The sequence below is a fragment of the Plectropomus leopardus genome, chromosome 15 (assembly GCF_026936395.1).
Source record: "Plectropomus leopardus strain MGB_pleo_1.0 chromosome 15, ASM2693639v1, whole genome shotgun sequence".
Lineage (NCBI taxonomy): Eukaryota > Metazoa > Chordata > Actinopteri > Perciformes > Serranidae > Plectropomus > Plectropomus leopardus.
In genome coordinates, this window is record NC_142190.1 from 21,768,528 (window position 1) to 21,789,017 (window position 20,490).

The following is a 20,490-nucleotide window of genomic DNA, read 5'->3' on the forward strand; positions in this document are numbered from 1 at the left end:
AGGAAAGACATTTAAAAAAAGCAAATGAGAGGAAAATCTTTGCAATCTCTTCCCCTTGGGAGCTGCTCACAGACATGGAGGGAAAATGCATAAAATCATTTTGGGTTCTAATATTGTTTATTACAGTAATCATTCACGCATGCCTTTGACAAAGAAGATTAAGTTTCAGTCACCATTTCCATATGCAATTATGTACATGTGAATAACCTTGTGAAGCGCTGTACAAACTTCAATCTCAGGAACATCAAATCCACCTATTAGGCATAAAAAGGGTGGAAAAAAACAAGCAGCAGTGCAAAAAATACTGTTTACTATGCATGTTTGTTCATTTCCTCTTTGATTGGTGCAGCCAAATAGGTTGCTACTGCAAATTAATCCCAGAGTTTCAGAGTGTGTATATGCTTTCAACTGGAAATTCAAAAAAATCAAGGTCTCTGAGCACTTGCTTGTTCAAATTACACCCCATTCCCAGAGGCTTCTGGGTAAATGAAGTTGTGGTGTAATCTAACGATAGTTTATGTTGCTCCAAAACCTAAAACAAGATTTTAAGCTTATAGACTCTCATCTATGAATAATTGGGAAATGTGATCACCATCATAATCCGTGGCTTAGTGAACAGATGGTTCAGAAATTCTCTAACAGGTGTGCATCTGTGTGCGATCCCCACATGTGAAACACTTGTTTGGTGCTTCGTCAAATGTGCGCTGCTCTTCATCAGGCTGATGGCGGAGAACATAAAGCTGCCAGCTACTGCTCACCCTCTCTCTCTCTCACACACACACACATACACACAAACAGACACACAGATTGCCTGGGTTTGTGCCAGGGAAGTGCACACGTGTGGCAACTGCTGCTTATCCAGTCATACTGCATTAACAGCATTGCGTGGTCAGAAAAGTCATAAACAGCTATTGCAGAAAGGATTTCTCTTTTCAGTTTGGTAATAATTACAACCATCTGCCAGCTTTAAAACAGCACTGATACATGTCCATTAGTTGTGTGTGTGTGAGTAGAAAAAAACTCGTTCCTTCCACTGCCTATTAACAATCTGTTACACCATCACATCTCATGATTTTCACTCAACAAATTAAAACATCATGTTAACGGCTTTCCTACTCATTACCTCTTAGACTACATGGACTGCTCTGACACTCATGAATAAACATAACTTTCATGTATCTCTCTGATAAACAATGCTTCAACATAAACAACAAAACAACTAATTTGGTAAAAGTACCTGAAATTTGATTGAGCACACAATTATGTGCAAACAAGAGGCTCATAACAGCTATGCAGCTTTATAGGAGTTTATGTAACGCTTGTTATTTCTCATGTAGTGTGACGCCATGGCAGTGCCGTGGAACAGAGGGTCATTGAATAGGTCACACATTTCGCAGTTTAGAAGTGTTGGTGATTTCCTTTCAAAAGGAAAACATGGCTATGACAGCTGTGTGATAATTGTCCAAATATTTTAAAGCCTGACTATCCACGCAGCTGAACTATCACACTTGCAAATATGCAACACTTTTCTGTGTTTGAGGTGACTCAGTTCAGCATGTAAATTGAAAAATCAAACACCCATAATTATCTGAAAACCTGTGTTCACAGTCATTTTTGATTGCAGATATTTTTTACAGAAAATGTTTCCAGGTTTTTATGAAGATAGAAGAATAACTTTTGCATCAATTCAAAGTTAATGCAAAAGAGACTTTCCAGAAACTATAACAAAAAGTTTTTTTTTCTAATGCATGCCTTTGTACATTGGCATAAAAAAACATTTAAAAGGTTTTTCTGTCCATTTTCTACTTAATGCCATAACAACTGTGATTAAAATGATCTCATTCTTCTGGCAGGCTGCTAACTGCACAGAGTCATTCACAATAGGCCTTGGTTGCCAAGTGCAGTTGTTTGAGAATATATTTTAAGAAGCCCATATAACATTTTTATTGGCTACAGTAATGATGCAGAGTTTGAGCATTATTTCTAACGAGTTCCATTGCTCAATGATTATTTCCAAAACACAAAAAGTCATGTTTGCGTGGAAAAAGAAAGCATGCAAGCAAGTTAAAATGGCGATTTTGAAGATTTCAGTCCTACGAGCTGTCTGCTCCCAGATCCGGACCATAATGGCTCGTTTCTCTTATATTACAAAAACAGTTCCTGGAAATGGGCTTCTGTAAACATCAGTGCAGTTGTTGAATCTGTCTTTATTTTAAATTGACAATGGTTACTTTAAAAGCTTTGTTGGGAGTTTCCAGAGTTCCAGAATGTCACACTGGACTCCCCTGCCTTACATCAAGCTGCCTAGACTTAAATTTACACAAATGAGGTACAGAGATCCATTCTCTTGAAACAAAACACTGCACTACCACAATGTATTGCAAAGCTGCTTACATAGACAATGAAGCATGGAAATGATGGATCCATAAATATGGCTTTATACTACAGGTCACTGAGTTCTGGGGGAGGCAAAAACAAAATATTGTTGTTAAAGAATCAGTAAAATGTGGCCTTTTTCCTTAATTCTGTGAGCAACTAATGTTTCATTTTATGCTGAGGAAATTGCTAAGTTGGAGGTTTGCAATTTGTTGCCTGCAGCTCTTCATTTAACAGCTATTTCTTGTTCCATTACTCCCTGCGATATTTAAAACTAATCCCTGTCAAAAATGAATTGTTTTGTCGACACATTTTTGATGAACGATGGTGGTAAGTGCGAATCTCGATGAAAAACACATTGCATATCCTGCTGTGACTACTTCAAAGTAAAAGTGAACTTGCCAGTTAAATATGAAACTGCAGCCATAGGAAATATTCGGGAATGTTCAGTTTGCATAAGCCGTAACTTAACACAGCACCCTCAACACCCAGTTCATAATGATGGATATATAAAAAGAACTGAACGAGCGTTAGAGGTGGGGCTCCATTTCCTATGAAAGTTGCTCAGTGGCCAAAAAGTTTGACTTCTCAGGTATAAATTTACTCGGATCTACTGCACCATTGGGCCCATAGAGCAAGCGCACTAGAGACTTGCAGTTGCCATCTACTAACTTTAGCCATCTGAGTAGCTAACTTCCAGTTTAATGTTCTGTTAACTTGTATGAGTGTAAAATAATTTAACTGCATGGCTCACCTAGACTTTCAAAATGTTATCGAAACATATGGATCAAATGCAATAGTGAAATGGGTCATTTTGCATTGTGATGCTAAAAAAAAAAAAAGTATCCACTGATGTTCTGATGTTTCTTTCATAGTCTAGGTCTATGGAAAGAAGTCTTTCTTGACCAAATGGTATCACATAACAAACCAAGGAGTTGTAATTCCAATGTTTGGCCACTGTGTCGAAATGGCCTCAAAGCCCAGCGCTGATCCCAGGTTTTTTTTTACTAATTGCACATATATAAATACTGCAATACTTTCATCAGTGCGCATCAGTTTGAGATTGATACTTTAAAAAAAAAAAAAAAAAAAAAGGTTTATGTCGCAAAGAGAATGCAATTAAGCATTTTGAAAAAACTAATGTTGTTTTGTTGCATGTAAAAGGTAAAGTTTGAATATCCACTTTCACTGAGTCTCAAAACTCTTTCCTGTAAAGACTGCTATAGCCTCAAGGTCAAGGTCTGTCTATTTATTGTAGACCTTAATGTGCATGTGCACCTCAACCTCTTCATTCCCGTAATTGTCTATTTAAGTGGGACATGCATGCCCAAACACATACAAAGCAGTTGATAATGAACAAATGTCTATCCATAAATATTATTTCTACTTCTGTATGTTCTTTCCCCTAATGCACACATACTGTTTATATTCAAATACACTGAAAAAAATGTATTGGATAGTAAAGTCTTATCAGCTATAATTGAAGATGCCATGGTGCACTTGCTATAACCCCATGCAGGATTGTCAACATCTAGACATTTTTCTTATCAACATATTTGTTGGTTGTGATTATGACTGTCACTTCAAATAATATTTTTTTCCTTTTGATGTCTGGATTTTTTTCTAAATCATGCACTGTTAGACAGACGGGCACACACACACACACACACACACACACTGAGCAATAACTGGTGATTGCATTAAGCTATTGTTGCACTGAGACGTCCCAGTAAATATGAACTTTTATCAGTTTGTGTTTGTGTCGCGTTAATTATAGGGTACTAAAACTTGTATATCAGTGATATTTAATGCAAATTTTCACTCTTAATGCAACATTTTAAGAAAAAAGGTGCAGACCATTTCCTAGCTGTATTTGCAGTACATTGTTTTCAGTGTTTGTGTATTTGAAGCACAATTGTGTTTTTTGTTTTCCTGTGTTGTATGTCTTTTGGATGCAAATGTTGTTCTGTCAGCCGATCGGTTGCTCCATCCCCTTGGTCCATACTGAAATAGCTCAAAACTAGGGGATGCCATTGTCAGGAAATGTGGTACAATCATTCATGGTCCCCAGAGGACAAAGCCTTCTGACTTTGATGATCCCCTGACTTCTCCTCTAAAAAGTGCCACCATGAGATTCATATTAGTATTTTTTGTTAAACATCTACTATTGGATGGACTGTCATGAAAGCTCATCCATACATTCATGTTCCCCACAGGATGAATTACAATGATTTTGGTAACCCCTAAACTTTTCATCTAGGACCATTATCTGGTCTCACTTTAAATTTGTCCAGTGGTTTTGATGAATGACCAAATACCTGAAAAATCTATGACTTTCTCATCAACCTCAGATGTATGTTGTGTACTGCATGGCTTTGACTGGGGATGCTTATCCCCCTTTAACATTAACACTAGATCTTATATAAAGTTAATAGATCTTACATAAGGGTAAAGTTAACAATACCCCAGGCTTAAAACATAAGGGTGGCGGAGGGAGCTCTGACACTGCTATGAGCTTATCAGGAGAGCCAGAAGTGTCAGGTTGTAATTGCTGATTTGTACACCTGTGAGAATACCATTAAATGCTACTAGTCCACTGGTAGCCAATGAATGAGCTACTTATGGTGAAGCACGATTGAAGCAGCTGATCACCGACTAGCAAAAACTACAGAACTCTGCCTGAACTAAAGCAATGCTACATACCAACTGAATTTTGTGAACCAGAGACCCCTGTTTGGATTAGGCTGGGGGATCAGCTAGATTAAAAAGGACCTGCATGCCCCGGTGTTGCAGAGGCTCAAGTGCAATGTCCAAAAGCTTGTCCCTCTACTCTGTCAAAACACAGTGGCTCTGCCATTCCTGATTAAACTGTGTGGGGGGAGGAAACCAGCTGTGGCTAGAAACCTTTGGCATGTAATCTCTTTTCTCTCTGCCAACAATCTTGCCAGAGAAAGAATAATTGAATCAAGGAATGTGAAGCAATTTCTCTTGTCATAATAAAGTACTTTGCAAAACGTGCACACAGTTAGCTACAGAGGTACATGACTATGCTGCAGAAGACTGGAGGGTTATTCTGACACTGTAGCATAATGTCAGTCTTAAATAGATTGTAAATCACAATAAGAATGCAGATGTTTTATATGCCAAACACGTACACACTTTAAATGTAAAAGCATCAAAAGTGCTACTTGTGACGCCTCCTATCGGAATGAGCCAACAGGGTTGAATGTACTTATCCTGGCTGTCTGAGCACATGAAGGCAAATGCATTGTGCTGAGATGAAAAGATGAGGGGCAAACCCATCAGAGCTACATTAGAGGGTGAATCCAGTGTTAACAGAACAGCATGACTATGGTGTCTCCTGAAAAATAAAGCAGGTGACTCATCTCACAGTCAGTCACCAATTTACTGTAAATATATTAAAGACTGTTACTGTGTGCCTTCTCCTGCAGGTAATGTGTTTGTGGTGAGTTTGGCCTTTGCTGACCTTGTGGTAGCCTTCTACCCCTACCCCTTGGTTCTCTATGCTCTCTTCCATGACGGATGGGCACTGGGAAACATACAATGCATGGTAAGACCACAGCTGTGAAAGCATGTTTCAGTTAATTCAGCACCAGTAAACCAACACACTGACACAAACTCTTTCTCTCTCTTCAGGTCAGCGGTTTCCTAATGGGGCTGAGTGTCATCGGCTCCATTTTCAACATCACTGGGATTGCAGTGAACAGATACTGCTACATCTGCCACTCCTTCTCCTACAGCCGGCTGTACAGCTATCGTAACACTCTGCTGTTTGTTGCCTTAATTTGGGTGCTCACAGTCGTGGCCATTGTCCCCAATTTCTTCGTTGGCTCCCTGCGCTATGACCCGCGGGTCTACTCCTGCACCTTCGCCCAGAATGTCAGCAGTTCCTACACAGTAGCTGTAGTGGTGGTTCACTTCTTGGTTCCCATTGCAGTGGTCACCTTCTGTTATCTACGCATCTGGGTACTTGTGATTCAGGTCAGTTTTCTGCTCCTCTATGCGGTTATTTACATCTTTCCAGGCACACAGAAGGTATTAATTGAGGGAAGGGGCTTTTAGAAAAGTGTAAAAATGCCATCCAAATAAACCCGTAAGTGTGCCATCAGCTGTAAATAATACAGGCATATCTTGGGTCAAAAAATAATATGATCCATCAGCCTTCCAAAGTTCATCTAAATTGGTAATGTGAAAAATATGGTCACTCCAAGTTCTGAAAATCTTACCTTAAATCAATGACCCTTTATTGGATGAAAACAAAATCCGTATATTTTCACATCATTAAAATCTTTTTGGCCATATAGCATTTGAGTTAAGATTTTTGATCTCAAAAGCTACACTTGGCAACTTTTATAATAATAACTTTTTGTCATATTTCCTGAAACTGTCACTATATCCTGACAGTAGTCCATGAGACAAATGATCTGCCTCATTATATTGCTTCTAATGACATTACTGCACTTGAACAAATGGTAGATGGACCTGCATTTCTATAGTGCTTTTTTAGTTGTTTGACAACTCAAAGCGCTTTCACACTAAGAGTCACATTCACACACACATTCATACACTGGTGGCCGAGGCTACCAAACAAGGTGCTACAAAAACAACCAGTCAGAGAAAAGGTGTCTGTAATGCAGTATAAATCAATTCTGGCGCACAACAGCATACATGGCAAAGACAGAGTAAACAGAAAAGACCGACGACAAAAAGCTTTCACATTCACAGTTGTTTACTTGTTTTTGCGAGCATCAGAGGCTCCTTGGCTCTGATTGTTGTTTTCATTCAGGTAAGACAGATTCTTGCAAAGGCCATTAGGGGCACTACGAAGAGGCAAGGGAACACGATCATTTCATAGATTTTCGGCCCACATACCACTGTCAAGCTATAATAACATTTGCAGCACATATAACGAAGTTATCTTTTATAAAAGTTACCTACTGTAGCTTTATTATTTGATGTAGTTTTCTTTAAAAAGTCGGTGCCTGTGAATTCAGCTGTGATATGGTGTTTGACAGTCAAATAGATGGATGAGATCCCAGGACTGGTTGTATGTGTCGATATCTGCATGGGTTTCTGTCTGTTTTCATGTGTCTGTTTAACATGAAGAGGCAGAGACAAATATCACTTTTACGTTCTAATTTATATCTTATGTGTTTGTATCCAGGTGCGACGCAAAGTTAAGACAGAGGAGAGCCCTCGCCTCAGACCAAGTGACTTGAGGAATTTCATCACCATGTTTGTGGTCTTTGTGCTTTTCGCCATCTGCTGGGCTCCACTTAACTTGATCGGCTTGGCGGTGGCCATAGATCCATCCCGTGTGGCTCCCCGTATCCCCGAGTGGCTTTTTGTGGTCAGTTACTTCATGGCCTACTTCAATAGCTGTCTGAACGCCATCATCTATGGCTTACTCAACAGGAATTTCAGGAACGAGTACAAACGAATTGTCACATCCGTCTGGGTGACTCGGCTCTTTGTGACAGAGACTTCGCGAGCCGCCACGGACGCTAGGAGCATGAGGAGCAAGCAGTCGCCGCCTCCGCCGCTCAACAACAACGAGTCGGTCAGAGATCGTACAAACAAAGAATGAAATCTGAAACCCTTCAGCCTGTGGAGTTGTAATTCCTGTTTTTATGTGACATCCAGATGGTTGTGCAGCTAAAGAGTATCAAGTAAGAGATGTAACTGGAATGCATGGCTTGCAAAGCTTTTAAGAGATGTTTTGTCCTGGAGGACCTGAGCCGTGCATTGCAGTTTCATTTTGCTTGTACTCTAAAAACAATCTGAATGGTACTTTAGTACTTAAAAAAAAGAAAAACTGTAATATCCTTTAATGTCTGCTGTTTTAGACTCTGAGACATATTTCATGAAATGGGGTAACCACTGGTAAACATACACCTCTCTTTAGTAACTTCAAAAGCCTCAAATAGTAAAACTCGCCTCACCTGAATGACATATTGGCAAGAGGAGATGGGGTGCCATTTGGTGACAGTCATGTGGTCAGTAGCGTAAACTTCATGCTGCCCAGTCTAACCCTCTTGCACTGCAAAGAACGACAAACAAAAACTTAGTAATGAACATATAAGCCTACATTAATTCAGGAAATGAAGTCACTGATGGATGAAACAGAGGAAGTCATGCGCAAAACTAGCACCGCACCTTGTGGGACGTGCCAATTAGCATGGCTGCTTTAGTTTTTGAAAGTTCTGAAACAAATGGTGCATGTGATGTAGCAGGTGAGGACACCTACCTATCTATTATTGCTGCTGTATTCATCGTTCTGCCTAGCACCTTAAACTACAAATACTTTTCAGCCGGTGCACTTCAACCATTAAAAAACTTTATTGCAATACCTATTTAAAGGTCACTGGAGGCTGCATAAAAACCTTCCTCATCAGTTTCTTTTGAATAAAAACAGTTTTCTACAACAAGCAAAAGCTTTGAGTGAGAAAAAAATATATGATATCATATTTTATTTGATTTTTAATTGAAAAATATTGAGTCTTTGTTTTCTAATTTTCTGCTACAAAAGTTCAACATGACTTTTATACAGAGCACAAAAACATCTACAGTACCACACTTTGCAGATGTGTCCTCAAAAATGTAAATAAAGTGTTTGTGGCTTGTTGCCACACACCTAAATCATAATAAATTAAATCCAATATACTGTATATATATAAGATATAGATTTGTTTAAACAATAACAGTTTGTAGTTAAAAATATAAAACTGTTGGGACAGACCCAGACAAAGAAACAAAATAAGCATTAATTCACTGTAAGTCTACAACTGAGGGCACAATTCCATTCATGACCTTTTGAGGTACTTGCACTAAGGTACTTTTGGTGTATTTTGATGCTGACACATTTGTACCTTTTCTCAAAGGGATACTTCACCCACAAGTTGATAATTTAAATATCAACTACTAACCCTGTGTTAAGTTGAATTTGCGAAGAAATATGTGCTTTTCTTGAATGCCTCAATGGTGAACAAGGAATCCAGAAACTAAGACAATTTTTGATTAATTAGAGTCATGGGAAGGAAGCATTTAACAACAGCAAAACCACATCAAAACTTCAAACTCAAATAACTTTACAAACTGAAATAACTTAGCAGTATAGTCCAAGTCTTATTTATGCAGTCGTATGCTAAGTGCATTCCAAACGCATGAATTTTGGCTAAAACCTCACCATTTAAAAACACTTTCACATACACGTAGCACACCTGGGCAGGAGGGCTTGTTTAAACTGTTTGTGCATTCCAGTAGAGTTAAAGTACAAAAACTTACCCAAGTGTAATACTTGTTTGTGTGTGAGACTGTTTAAATGTGATAGTAAGGTTTTAGGTTTTAACAATTATACTGCACCTGTTGAGCAAGATTATGCAAATGGATTTATTAATATAGTTTTGCCTTGTTAAACACAAACCCCCTTTATAGTAATTCATCAGTAATATGCTGTTTTTGTTAATTGTGGAGGCATGCAAGAAAAATAGTTTTCTTCACAAAGTCAAGTGTATCATGAGGTGAGTAACTGATATGCAAATGATAATTTGGTGTGTGACATATTCCTTTAACTTCTTTTACCACTAGAGAACACTCACAGTGCAAGTAAAGAATGAGGGTAAGACTTCTCACAGTGAGAGCAAAACTTCATACACTAACACTAACACATTAACAACATTGAAATGCACTAAGTTGTTCAATAAAAAAATAGCCAAGTGCAACAGCATGGATGATTCTTTCTGCACAGCAACACTTTGCTATGCAAAAAGTAAAGCAGTGGTTGCTGCATGTAAAAAAAAAAAAAAAAATCATATCCAGTTAACTGAGATAGTCCCTACATCCATATATTTTACCAATTCACTGTAAAATGATGCTGCTGTTTGGGTCACACAGCCAGCCAACAAAAGGACTGAGATACACAGCAAGTTCAGGATGTTCTCCTGCCTTCTATGCTAGAAAGCCTCCAGCTGGAAAAAGGAAGCGGATAAATGCATTTTCTGAAAGTACAGCAAGCAATATAGAATGGGCACAGGTTCCTCTGCCTCCTACATCGTATGCAGAATGTCTCTCGCAGTGGCGATTCTTATTCTGTATTCTGAACTACTTATGCAAAACTTTAGTTTTTCATTTGAGAGGTTATTTATCTTTATTAATGTAGTTTATTTATTTTTAATAGAAAAAATATTTCACCAGGGACAAATTTGATGCTTTCACTGTGGAAAAACAAACAAAAAGGGTACATTAGGGAAAGTGTTTAGGAGTTGTACTGTCACTTAGTCGTATTTAGTCTGACAAAAGAGTGACTTTTATTGCCTCTTGACTGAACAGTGTGTTTAAAGATTGTTGAGAAGGTACAGCTCATATCTGTATTCCCATCTCAGGGTGCCTACCTACCGAACATATTGTCATGTTACATGGTTGTCTGAAACATTTGCAGTGTATTAGCTGCCATTTATGGGAGTGTGAAGACATTTCAAAGGGATATTTTGTAAATTAGTGTCAGTGTGGTTTTTAACTGTGGTATATTGTTATTGGAGATGTATTCAAAATGTGTTTTTTTAATATATGTGAAGCTCAATAACCCCACGCAATTAACAGGTTATTATCAGATAATGCTTAAACTCCCTTTCCATTAACTTCTCTACAGTTGCAAAGTGCATCTAAAACAACCTCTTAGCAACACTGCTTAATTGGCATGTACATTGCATCACTACAAATGTATTTGTTTTTCAGTGTGGGGCGATGGAATCAACTGCTAATTGCACAAATCAAATATCCAAAAATGGCATAAACAAGCGCCACATAATAATTTTAATGATTTTGGTTCACACATTTAAATTCATAGCACATTTGTGTGTTCTTATACAGGGTAAAAATGTGCAAAGCCATAAATCAAGAATGGTAACAGATGCAAAGCTCAAAGTCGTACTATAAATATTCATGGGACAGGACAGATGTGAGAGCTTTGCAAGCAGAGGAGGAATATTTGGAAGCAAACAATGACATTTGCCGTGCAGAGGAGGGTAGAAAACAGGGGTATATAGTTTTTGTTGAAGAGATGGGATTTAGATCAATATAGGGAGTGACTACGCTCTCCTGACAAGAGATGTGAGAAGGTCAATCCACCACTGGGGAAGCAGGAGTGGTGTCCAGGTCGCTGCAGGGAAGGAGGAACTGAACAGCAACAAAAACGTGATGTTACAGTGCAGAGAAAACCAATGCTCAAACATCTGGAGAGTGTTTTAGATGCACTTGGAGGGAAGACTTTTAAACAATTTAAACCAAAGAAATGGGCATAACTGATGGGCGTTAGGTGTAGATACACTTTGTCGAGTTATTGCTGGGGAAATCTTTACAACACCTTGGGTCCTTTGAGGTCTTTTTTTCATTCAAAAATACTGCCTTACAGTTAATACAATAGTGTCAAATTTTAAATATCATGGCAAGTGCCATATTTTCTATTAAAAACGAACCCATTCAGCAAACCAAGTTTGCTTCCATACTGTTTCTTTTTATGTATTCAGGACAGTCGTCTATAGAAAGTTTTTCTCTTCAGCATCGCACAGAAGTTCACATGCAGGCCTCAGGCGGGAGACTCAATTGCCGAAACAGAAGAACAAATATTATCTTTCTCTCCTTTGTGTTTTCTTTCTATATACCCTACAGCGACATTATGTAACTATGTTCACTTGTGTTTCCTATGCTCACTGTCGGCACCCTTACTTTGGGCCTTTTTCTCCATGCCACCAATCGTGACACCTTACTCGCCAGCTTAAAGGGAAGATTCGCATACCATTTTTGTACAGCACAACCTCAAAGCGTTAATACTAACCACTCCGCTGCAATTTCTCACTGGGCTTTAACACAGAATAACATTTACATCTTCCAAATTCTAAATCTTGTTTTTCAAATTTGAAAAGCTGGCAGTGTTAATCTGCTTTTCTGAAAAACACTATTTATTAGTTTTTAAACTGGAGTTTAAAAAGTCTCCAGCATTTGGATAGAGTAGTTTGTGGCATTTTTCCATTTTCTGGCAAATTAATACATGTCTGACTATGTCGTGAGCTACCTAGTTTCAAAAAGGAAATGTATCCTGGTGTTTGCCATTTTGGAGTATGTTAACACCACGTCAGATGCTGTAGCAGAGTGTTAGTTTTTCACAACAGAAGCAACAGGTGTGCTATGTATGATTGTAACTGAGGCAGAAAAAAAAAGTGTTGATTTCAGAGTCAAAAAAACTGTGAACCTATGTTGATTTTTAGTGTGAATTAAAAAAGCAACATATATATTTAATGGTGTAAATACAACTCTGCCTTCAAAATAAACACACAAAGACGCAAGGAGTGAAGGGTATCACAATGTTTTCATTGGAAGATGAAAGGTTTCTTCAGTATGTGCTACTAATCTATTTTAAGTGCTGTATTCAATGAGGCGACGCACTCAAATTTCTGCCATTGGATTCCCTCTTGCACCCTCACCCAACACCCGTGCACAATAATTATGCAGGGTCGACATCTTCCTAAAAGAGGCATTCCCTGGTATTTCTCACTTTCTGACTTTTCTTTTTTATTGTGTGATCTTTTAGAGAAAAAGCAGCATGCGGGTGAAGCAGCCACTTTGCATTTGAAAAGCCTTGCATTCGATTTCTGCTATAAACACAGTTGCTTCAATTGACTTATTTTTATGGATGCAATTTGTAATCACAGGCCATAGTTCACAAAATATTCCAAAACCATAGAAACTCGATACAGTTATTTGCTCATTACGGCTGATGCTCATCAAGGCTTTGGTGTGATTCGAAAGATGTAGCTTTTTGATCAGTGTTACTGTCTGCTGTGCAGAAATCTTGCAACCTCATAAGTAGGTAAAAGAGATCATTTAAATATTCTCCTCTGGACACTTTCCAACTCTGAGCTACAGGCCTGAATGACACAATTCAGACTTGCCTTATTGTTATCTTCCTTTACTTTCATCTGGACATACTCACCATACAGTAGCCACTTTTGATGGGTTATGTAACAGCATGACAACATCAGCCCACAGCTTAAGGCAGAAAAGGATGCAACACTGATCAAATTATGCACAAGGTACTTTCACTCAAATGAAAATAAAATGACAAGCCTTGGGAACATAATTGAATGCACTGTCACATGCAATGCACTGACAAACAACAGAAAACGCAGCTGCACCTCCTATATATTCTTTACAAACCAGAAACCAATTGATACATTTAAAACTGTGATGAGAAAAAAAACATGAATGAAACACGTATTACGGCATTTGCAAAGCACAAATCTTTTTCACCTGATAAATATTTACACTCAGTGGCCACTTAGTTGGCTGCAACTCATAAGACGTGCTTGGATCTCTTGTTTGCCCGCAGCCTGAATTCTTTGGGGCATGAATTAAACCATGTGTTAGAGATGTTACACAATGAAAATGTTCAAGCTGTATTTACTCTCTTTTTTAGTGTAAAGAGGCACCAGATTAAACCAGACAATTAAAAATGTCATTTTAGAACATAAGCAAGGTTAGAAATCAGAGACTGAACTTTCGGGCCAGTTGACTACTCATGTCATGAAAAGTGTCCTCTGTTCAGAGGCTGTGTGAATGTGCATGCTTGTCTGTGTTTATGGAGGTGGCGCTCACTGACAAGAATGCACAAACAGGTGCAGGCCCCGCCCACGACGCCCAGTGGATGATCTGATTAACCAAAGGGATATCTGTGGAATGTAATGGAAATACTCAAAAGGCTTGGTCATGACACTGAGTCTCATCAAAATGAACAGTGTGTAAAAAGATATGCATTATGTGTACAGTTCTACTGCAACACGATGTTATGGAAAATAAAATTGATATATCATCCTTTGTGATATTTGCTCATTAATGCATGTGAAATCAGCACATGAAAAAAATGTGTTGCTTTTTTTTAACATTATGTTTCATATTTCATCCCTTAGTAAGTGGTTAAAAGGTTTCTTTAAAAGCCCAAAGTCACTAAAACCCACACATTTCTCATTATAGACCAGCATGCCAGACTTTTTAAAGGTGTTTTGACTGAAAGTTTCCTGTAGTTGAGGTACCCTCTTAAGGCAAAGAATTAGGTTGAATTGGAGCAAAAGAGCTTTTGCCAGCAAGTGGTGCATACTTTGAACTCCCTTATGCCATCAAGCCCTGCTGCCTTGCACTTACACACTCTTCTTTTATATGGGTAAGAGAGATGGACAGATAATTAAGGAGAAAGTATATTGCTGCCCTTAGCTGGTGAAAAGGTGAGTGTGAATGGGGTTATCAGCTTGCAGAGTTTAAGAGTATGAGTTGGGTCACGTGCTAGCTGTATGTGAAGAAAACTAAATCTCTAAATTTTATTTTTTTATTTTTTTACTGTTGTCAATGAAACACAATTGAAAGTTCCAGTGTGTAGGATTTAGAGGGCAAAAATTCAAGGTACAAGGTACCAGTTAGATTTATTTGTCATTTTTCTTAAACGTGGTTTAAGAAGAAATGAAAAAAAAAAAAACGCTCCTTAACAATGAGCACTAAAGGAATCCTAACCAAGAGTTCACGCTTGGCACACAGGAGAAGTTTCAGCTTGGTTACAATGTGCAATCCTCACTGCTAGATGCCCCTAAATCCTGGCCACTCTTTTAAATTGACTTTTTAATTACTAAACACCTAAATGTTTTTTTAAAGACATTAAATTATCAGCTGGTGCAGTTTCATATTGAACACTTTAAATTAATTTATAGCCACACAACATACCATGTCTCTCCATCACTCCACATTAGTTTGTCAGAGAGGCAATTGCCAGACAGCATAAGGCATTCGGCAAACTAAATGCAGATTAGATTGTAGCAGACGGCAGGACATGGACAAGTGGCTGGAGGTGATCCAGCACTGGAGGCGAGGATTATGATTAAGAAAGAGGGATGTGGTTAAGAGAAATTACTGCTTACTCATGATGAATAATTGCAGGAGGTGATATCCAGATGGTGGTCTTGACTCATCCCCCATGATCAAACTCCGCTCTGTCATAAGATGCTGGAGGAAAACCATCAGCCAGTTCGAAAGAATAAATTCAACAAGTTGCACAGCATAATATTTTCTAATCTAACACTTTCAGTTTTGGGATATTGTATGATAACACATCATGAAATATCTTACTAGAGGTTTTTGAACGTGTGCATTCCACTCTAACCCATACGGCCTCATGTGTCCTTTTAATTAAAAGACAGCCTCTCCAGCCACGACACAATATGCTGCCACAGATGAGGAGGTCAGCTCATATCAAAGTGATTTATAAGGCTCTTGAGTGTGATAATTTTGCTCCACTACTCATTATTGTTCATACTCTCTCATTCTTTGCTTAAATATCAAACTGTAATTACACCACTCCCAAAAACAAAAAGAACTCTTTCAACTGCAATATATGTTGGCTGCCACATAGAAAGAAATATCACAAGTTCAAAAGATCAACAAACAGGTTAAACTCATATCTCTGGTTTACATCTTTGTCTTCAAACAGCCAGCAATTTTCATATCAAGGCTTAAGTGGCTGGTTGCATTTCCCTTTAATAATTCTGAATAACTAACACAAATAACACAAATTCAACGTGTAAAAGGGACTTTAATTGCACCTAATGCACGGATTAACAAAGACAATCCATGCATTAGATTAACTTTGTTAATCCATGTATTAATTTCACCCAGAAACAATATCGTGCCATTTCATTTCTCTACAGCAGAGATTAGAGGGAGCTCTTTTATGAAATTACATGGATTAACTGAATGCATCATAGTCATAGATATCATGAGGTAAATAGGTCTTTATTTAGAAACTTTGAATTACTTTTAATTAAATGATCTTTCCTTGAAGTTTATTTTTGTCAAGAGACGGCAGTTCTACACATAGCGAGATAAAGAGAAAATGCCTCAGTTCAAAAATTTAGAAAACGTGTGCTCGAGACCTGTGTGCCCTTTTGACACACGGACCCCTTCACATTTAAGACAGAGAAAACATGCCAGATACTTCCCTGTTGAGCAGGACTCAGCAGGCCTTTAGAGTGGGATGGGATCAAAGGACTCATGCTATTTTGTATTTTGTGATAAAACATTTATCTGTAAAGTGATACTGTTTTTGTCTAAAACCTATTTTTCCATTATAATGCATTTTAAGCAAAAAGTAATGGTTGCAACTACTCTGTTTGACATCAGCCTGCAGCAAATGCCTATGCACAATCAAATAACAATCAATTCAGTTTTGTCAATCTCTTTTTAATAAAGAATTAAAATCTGAGTCTAAGTCATCTTATTCCTGATGGCTGACAGTCTCATTTTTTCTCTATTGGCTTGCGCCAGCTTATCATTGAAGCAGTTTATGATGTTAATACTGAGTGAAATATTCTAACCCAAGACTCCATGTATTTTGTGGCTGCACTTCTCCGTCAAATAGAAATACATTCATGTTCCCCCACATTTTAGTCTGACATAATTGATATCTTAAGAAACAACCTCTACTAGAATCTAAAATTAAGTTCCATGTGTTGCAACCATGTTTAGCTGCACAAAAAGAGTTTAAAATGACTGATGCAACCAGTGAGCTGCAGCTTGCTTAGAGCATCACTACTGCAGCCTTCTTCTTGTATTAATTCAGTTGCTCCTCTGCCATATGCTAATTCTCTCTTTTCACATTCAGGCACTCCCCACTGCCCTGCAGTAACCCCTTTCCCACTGTCCCCTTTACCTGACCTTCCCAGACCACTCACTCACCGTCTTCCCATTTCCCCTAATAAGCCGCCTACACATATGGGTCCATCTCCACTTATTTCCTGACAGTTTTCCAACTAGTTTGCATCTGCTAAAGCTTTCCAGTCTTTATTGTGCCTATCTGATCCATGATTTGATGTTGCAATACCTGCCAGTCTTTTTGCTCTGACTACTTTTGTGCTTACTTGTTTCCTGAGACAAGTTAAGGCCTCCACACACTGGGGACATGACAAATAAACAACATGAAAATGCAGAAAAAACTTGCCCACATCAAAAACATTCAGAGGGACAGCGGTGTGAATTTGTGACAGATGCAACTACGGCTGCCCTTTAAAAGTCGCAGACCCAAATCATTAGACAGAGACCCTCAGTTGACTGAGATTGCTTCTAGTCGAGCAGTCATATTTTCTTGGCAGTGTACTTCAGTGGATGTTTTGGTTCCCAGATTTTGCTGCAGAGTGATTTATCTTGACATTCACGCTACACTTTGCAGCTGCGGACATGCCAGCAGTGGCACGGAGGGAGAGAGAGACTGCACTGTTTGGTGAAGAAGAATCTAAAATTTAGTTCCATGGGTCGCAAGAATGTTTAGCCACACAGCATGAGTTTGAAATGACTGACACTTCCAAAAACAAAACCCCAAAAATTCCTCTATAAATGTAATTAAATGTGGAGTAGGTCATTCTATCAGGTACAAATATCTATTAGAATAGACAAGAACCTTTATAAATGTAGTTAAATCGGGAGTAGGTTATTCTGATAGGTGGAGCAGGTTATTCTGTCACGTACAAATATCTATAATAGGCCACAAACCTTAAAAATGAGCTTTTATCTGCCAGTGAGCCATGCCTCTGAGTTTGGGTCAATGTTTTTCTGAACTATTGCAAAGAGTTTAAAAGGTCTGAGCTTTAACAATGAAAAGTGGACTGCAAAGTTCATACACAGTTTATGAGACATGACCTTTTCCTTACACCACCAAAAAACAGCTATAATTACTGTAAACCCTTTCTTTTTAGAGAATTGGCTTTGTGAAGGCTGGCTTTCAAACAATCCTCGCCTGTTGACTTTGTAAGTCTTAACAGCCGGAGTTGGTCCATGAGCATTGCTGGCAGAAAAACACGTCAGAAACTATTGACTCTGAACTGCCTTATCCAGACTAAAGCTTTTGTCTTGCTGCCAACAAGCTCCTCTTCTGCTGCTCAAGAACGGCAATCATTGTGGCATCACCGCTCCACTTCAAATGCTTTCATCAACTGCACTTTGCAACTGGTAGAGGTACACAGACTAGCTGCTGCTACATGGGTCAACTGTCTGGTCTTTCTTGAGGACTACAGGAGCCCCAAGACCACTGATGGCTGCCAAGATCTCCAGGGTTGCCCTACGGTAGTCATGACAACAGACGCTGCAGACACCAGCCCTTCTCTGAAACAAAATCAACAGCCCTAAACAAACAGAAACTGTAAAGCAGCCAACCTGCCGTGTTCCTCGGCATTTGGGTGTTCAGCTCTGAAGAGTAGGTATTACAATTTTCATTTTCTTTTCAGTCTGTTTTAACACAATGGAATACTTAAAGTCAGAGGTCTTCGGTGCCAACCAATACCACAAGTAAAACACTGTTACTGCTGGACATCAATGTCTTTAATATCTTTTTCCATTCCCAAATGTAAAGAGAAAGCAGTACATATTTTAGTTTCTAAGACTGTGTTTCTTTGTAATCCCATACTAATTTACATTTCTGAATAGGGGAGAAGGGAGTTGGCTGGCACACTTTTCACCCTGTTGTATTTCTCTAGCATAATTTCTGAATACAATATTCTAACCAGCAGCAAATGAAAGATACATAAATATAAATAAATAAATAAATGTGTTTTAATGTACACAAATGTTTTGTAGTAGGTGATTTGTGTTTAAAGTCATGTTATGCATCTGCACCAAGCAGCTCCATCCGGGGCACATCTTATGGGGTTGGTTGGCACAATGTTAAAATAATATAGTTACGAAAATATGAAGCAACCAAAAGAAAGAATCTGAACATTTAACTCAGACAAGAACAGAAAACATGAACATATAATTGAATAACTACCTATTTTTAAAACTAAACATTTTGTTATTAATTCATTAGAGTGTATGTCCACTAACTTTTACCTTTGACCATTCAAATTAATAATATGAAATAACAATATAAACATTTTTTAAAATGGTTTTAAAACTTTTTCAGCTATATTCAGCTTTTCATTTCATTTTACGTACAACGTTTTTAAGTTTGTATGGGGGTTTGCTAGATGTTCAGTGTAAAAGCAGCATTCACATGTATAGTAAACAAGCTGAAGGTGTTAACAACAGGTCATAAGGCTAAACCTCTATGCCATTGCCTGCATGTCCACATCTCACTGTAAACCAGAGTAGCATGAAGGTCAAGAACGCTCACTCTGCAGCAAAATCTGGGGACTTAAACATCAAAACATACATCACTCAGAAAACAAAAAAGCCTGTTTGAATTAAAGCAGTCTCAGTCAACTGAGGGTCTTTGACTGATGATTTGAATCTGCAACTCTCAGGAGGAAGCCCTACTCAAAATATAGTTAAAGTTACAACTCTTAATTTTGCAATCACTTTGCACGTGCCGTTCACACTTGACCCAACTTTGTGATAAAAAAATGTCAGCCAGCTACTATGTGCCTGCATGGTTTGCCTGCATCTGCGTGGATTTCCACCAGGTGCACTGTTTCCTTTTAACTGTCCACTGACATGCAGGTCTGGTAAAATGGGAGCTGTAAATTGTCGGTGTGATTGTGAATGTGTTTTCCCATGACAGACTGGAAATCATGCATACAATAGGTTGTGAGGTGAGATACAGCCTCGCCCAATTGTAATGAGCTCCGGCCTCTCATAGCCGGAAAATAGCAGCAATAGCAGGAAAAGGACAAGTGGTTTAGAAAATGGATAAATAAAAGGGTGAAAACACTGTGTCTTCAATTATTGTTCAAATCACAACCATAAATACGCTCTTGGACCTCTCACAAAATACATGAAAAGAAAAACCATTGTTGAAATGTTCACAATGCATTACACAACCAGTGGTAAAACAACTATGAATTGTTTCACTCCCTGTAATTTTATGCCCCAAATTAATTACTTCCCTGCTCACATGCAGCTTTCTATTCCAGCATCTGTGCTCAAACTTTACACTTAAGATCCAGTGTAAGATGAAAAATTGTCTTTTCAAGAATCACTTCACACCCCCTCTCTGCCTCTCGACAAATTCTCCTCTTCTACTTCTAATATAGCACTTTTCCTAAAGTAAAGAAAGTCATTTCTGCCTGTCTC

General features: G+C 38.4%; 1 protein-coding gene and 1 long non-coding RNA gene across 2 annotated transcripts in view; one reads left to right on the forward strand and one right to left on the reverse strand.

The window, feature by feature from the left end:
- mtnr1bb (melatonin receptor 1Bb) overlaps positions 1 to 14,234 on the forward strand; it is a 41,407-nt gene extending 27,173 nt beyond the window's left edge. Inside the window, exons 2-4 of the mRNA XM_042499300.2 lie at positions 5,829 to 5,947; positions 6,034 to 6,378; positions 7,562 to 14,234. Of these exons, the coding sequence (XP_042355234.1) occupies positions 5,829 to 5,947; positions 6,034 to 6,378; positions 7,562 to 7,984 (887 nt within the window). The 3' untranslated portion in view covers positions 7,985 to 14,234. The remainder of the gene's footprint in view (positions 1 to 5,828; positions 5,948 to 6,033; positions 6,379 to 7,561) is intronic.
- The window catches only part of LOC148187295 (uncharacterized), an 89,615-nt gene that overhangs the window by 43,439 nt on the left and 25,686 nt on the right, over positions 1 to 20,490 (reverse strand). Inside the window, exon 2 of the long non-coding RNA XR_015778842.1 lies at positions 8,340 to 8,437. This is a non-coding gene — a long non-coding RNA (uncharacterized LOC148187295). The remainder of the gene's footprint in view (positions 1 to 8,339; positions 8,438 to 20,490) is intronic.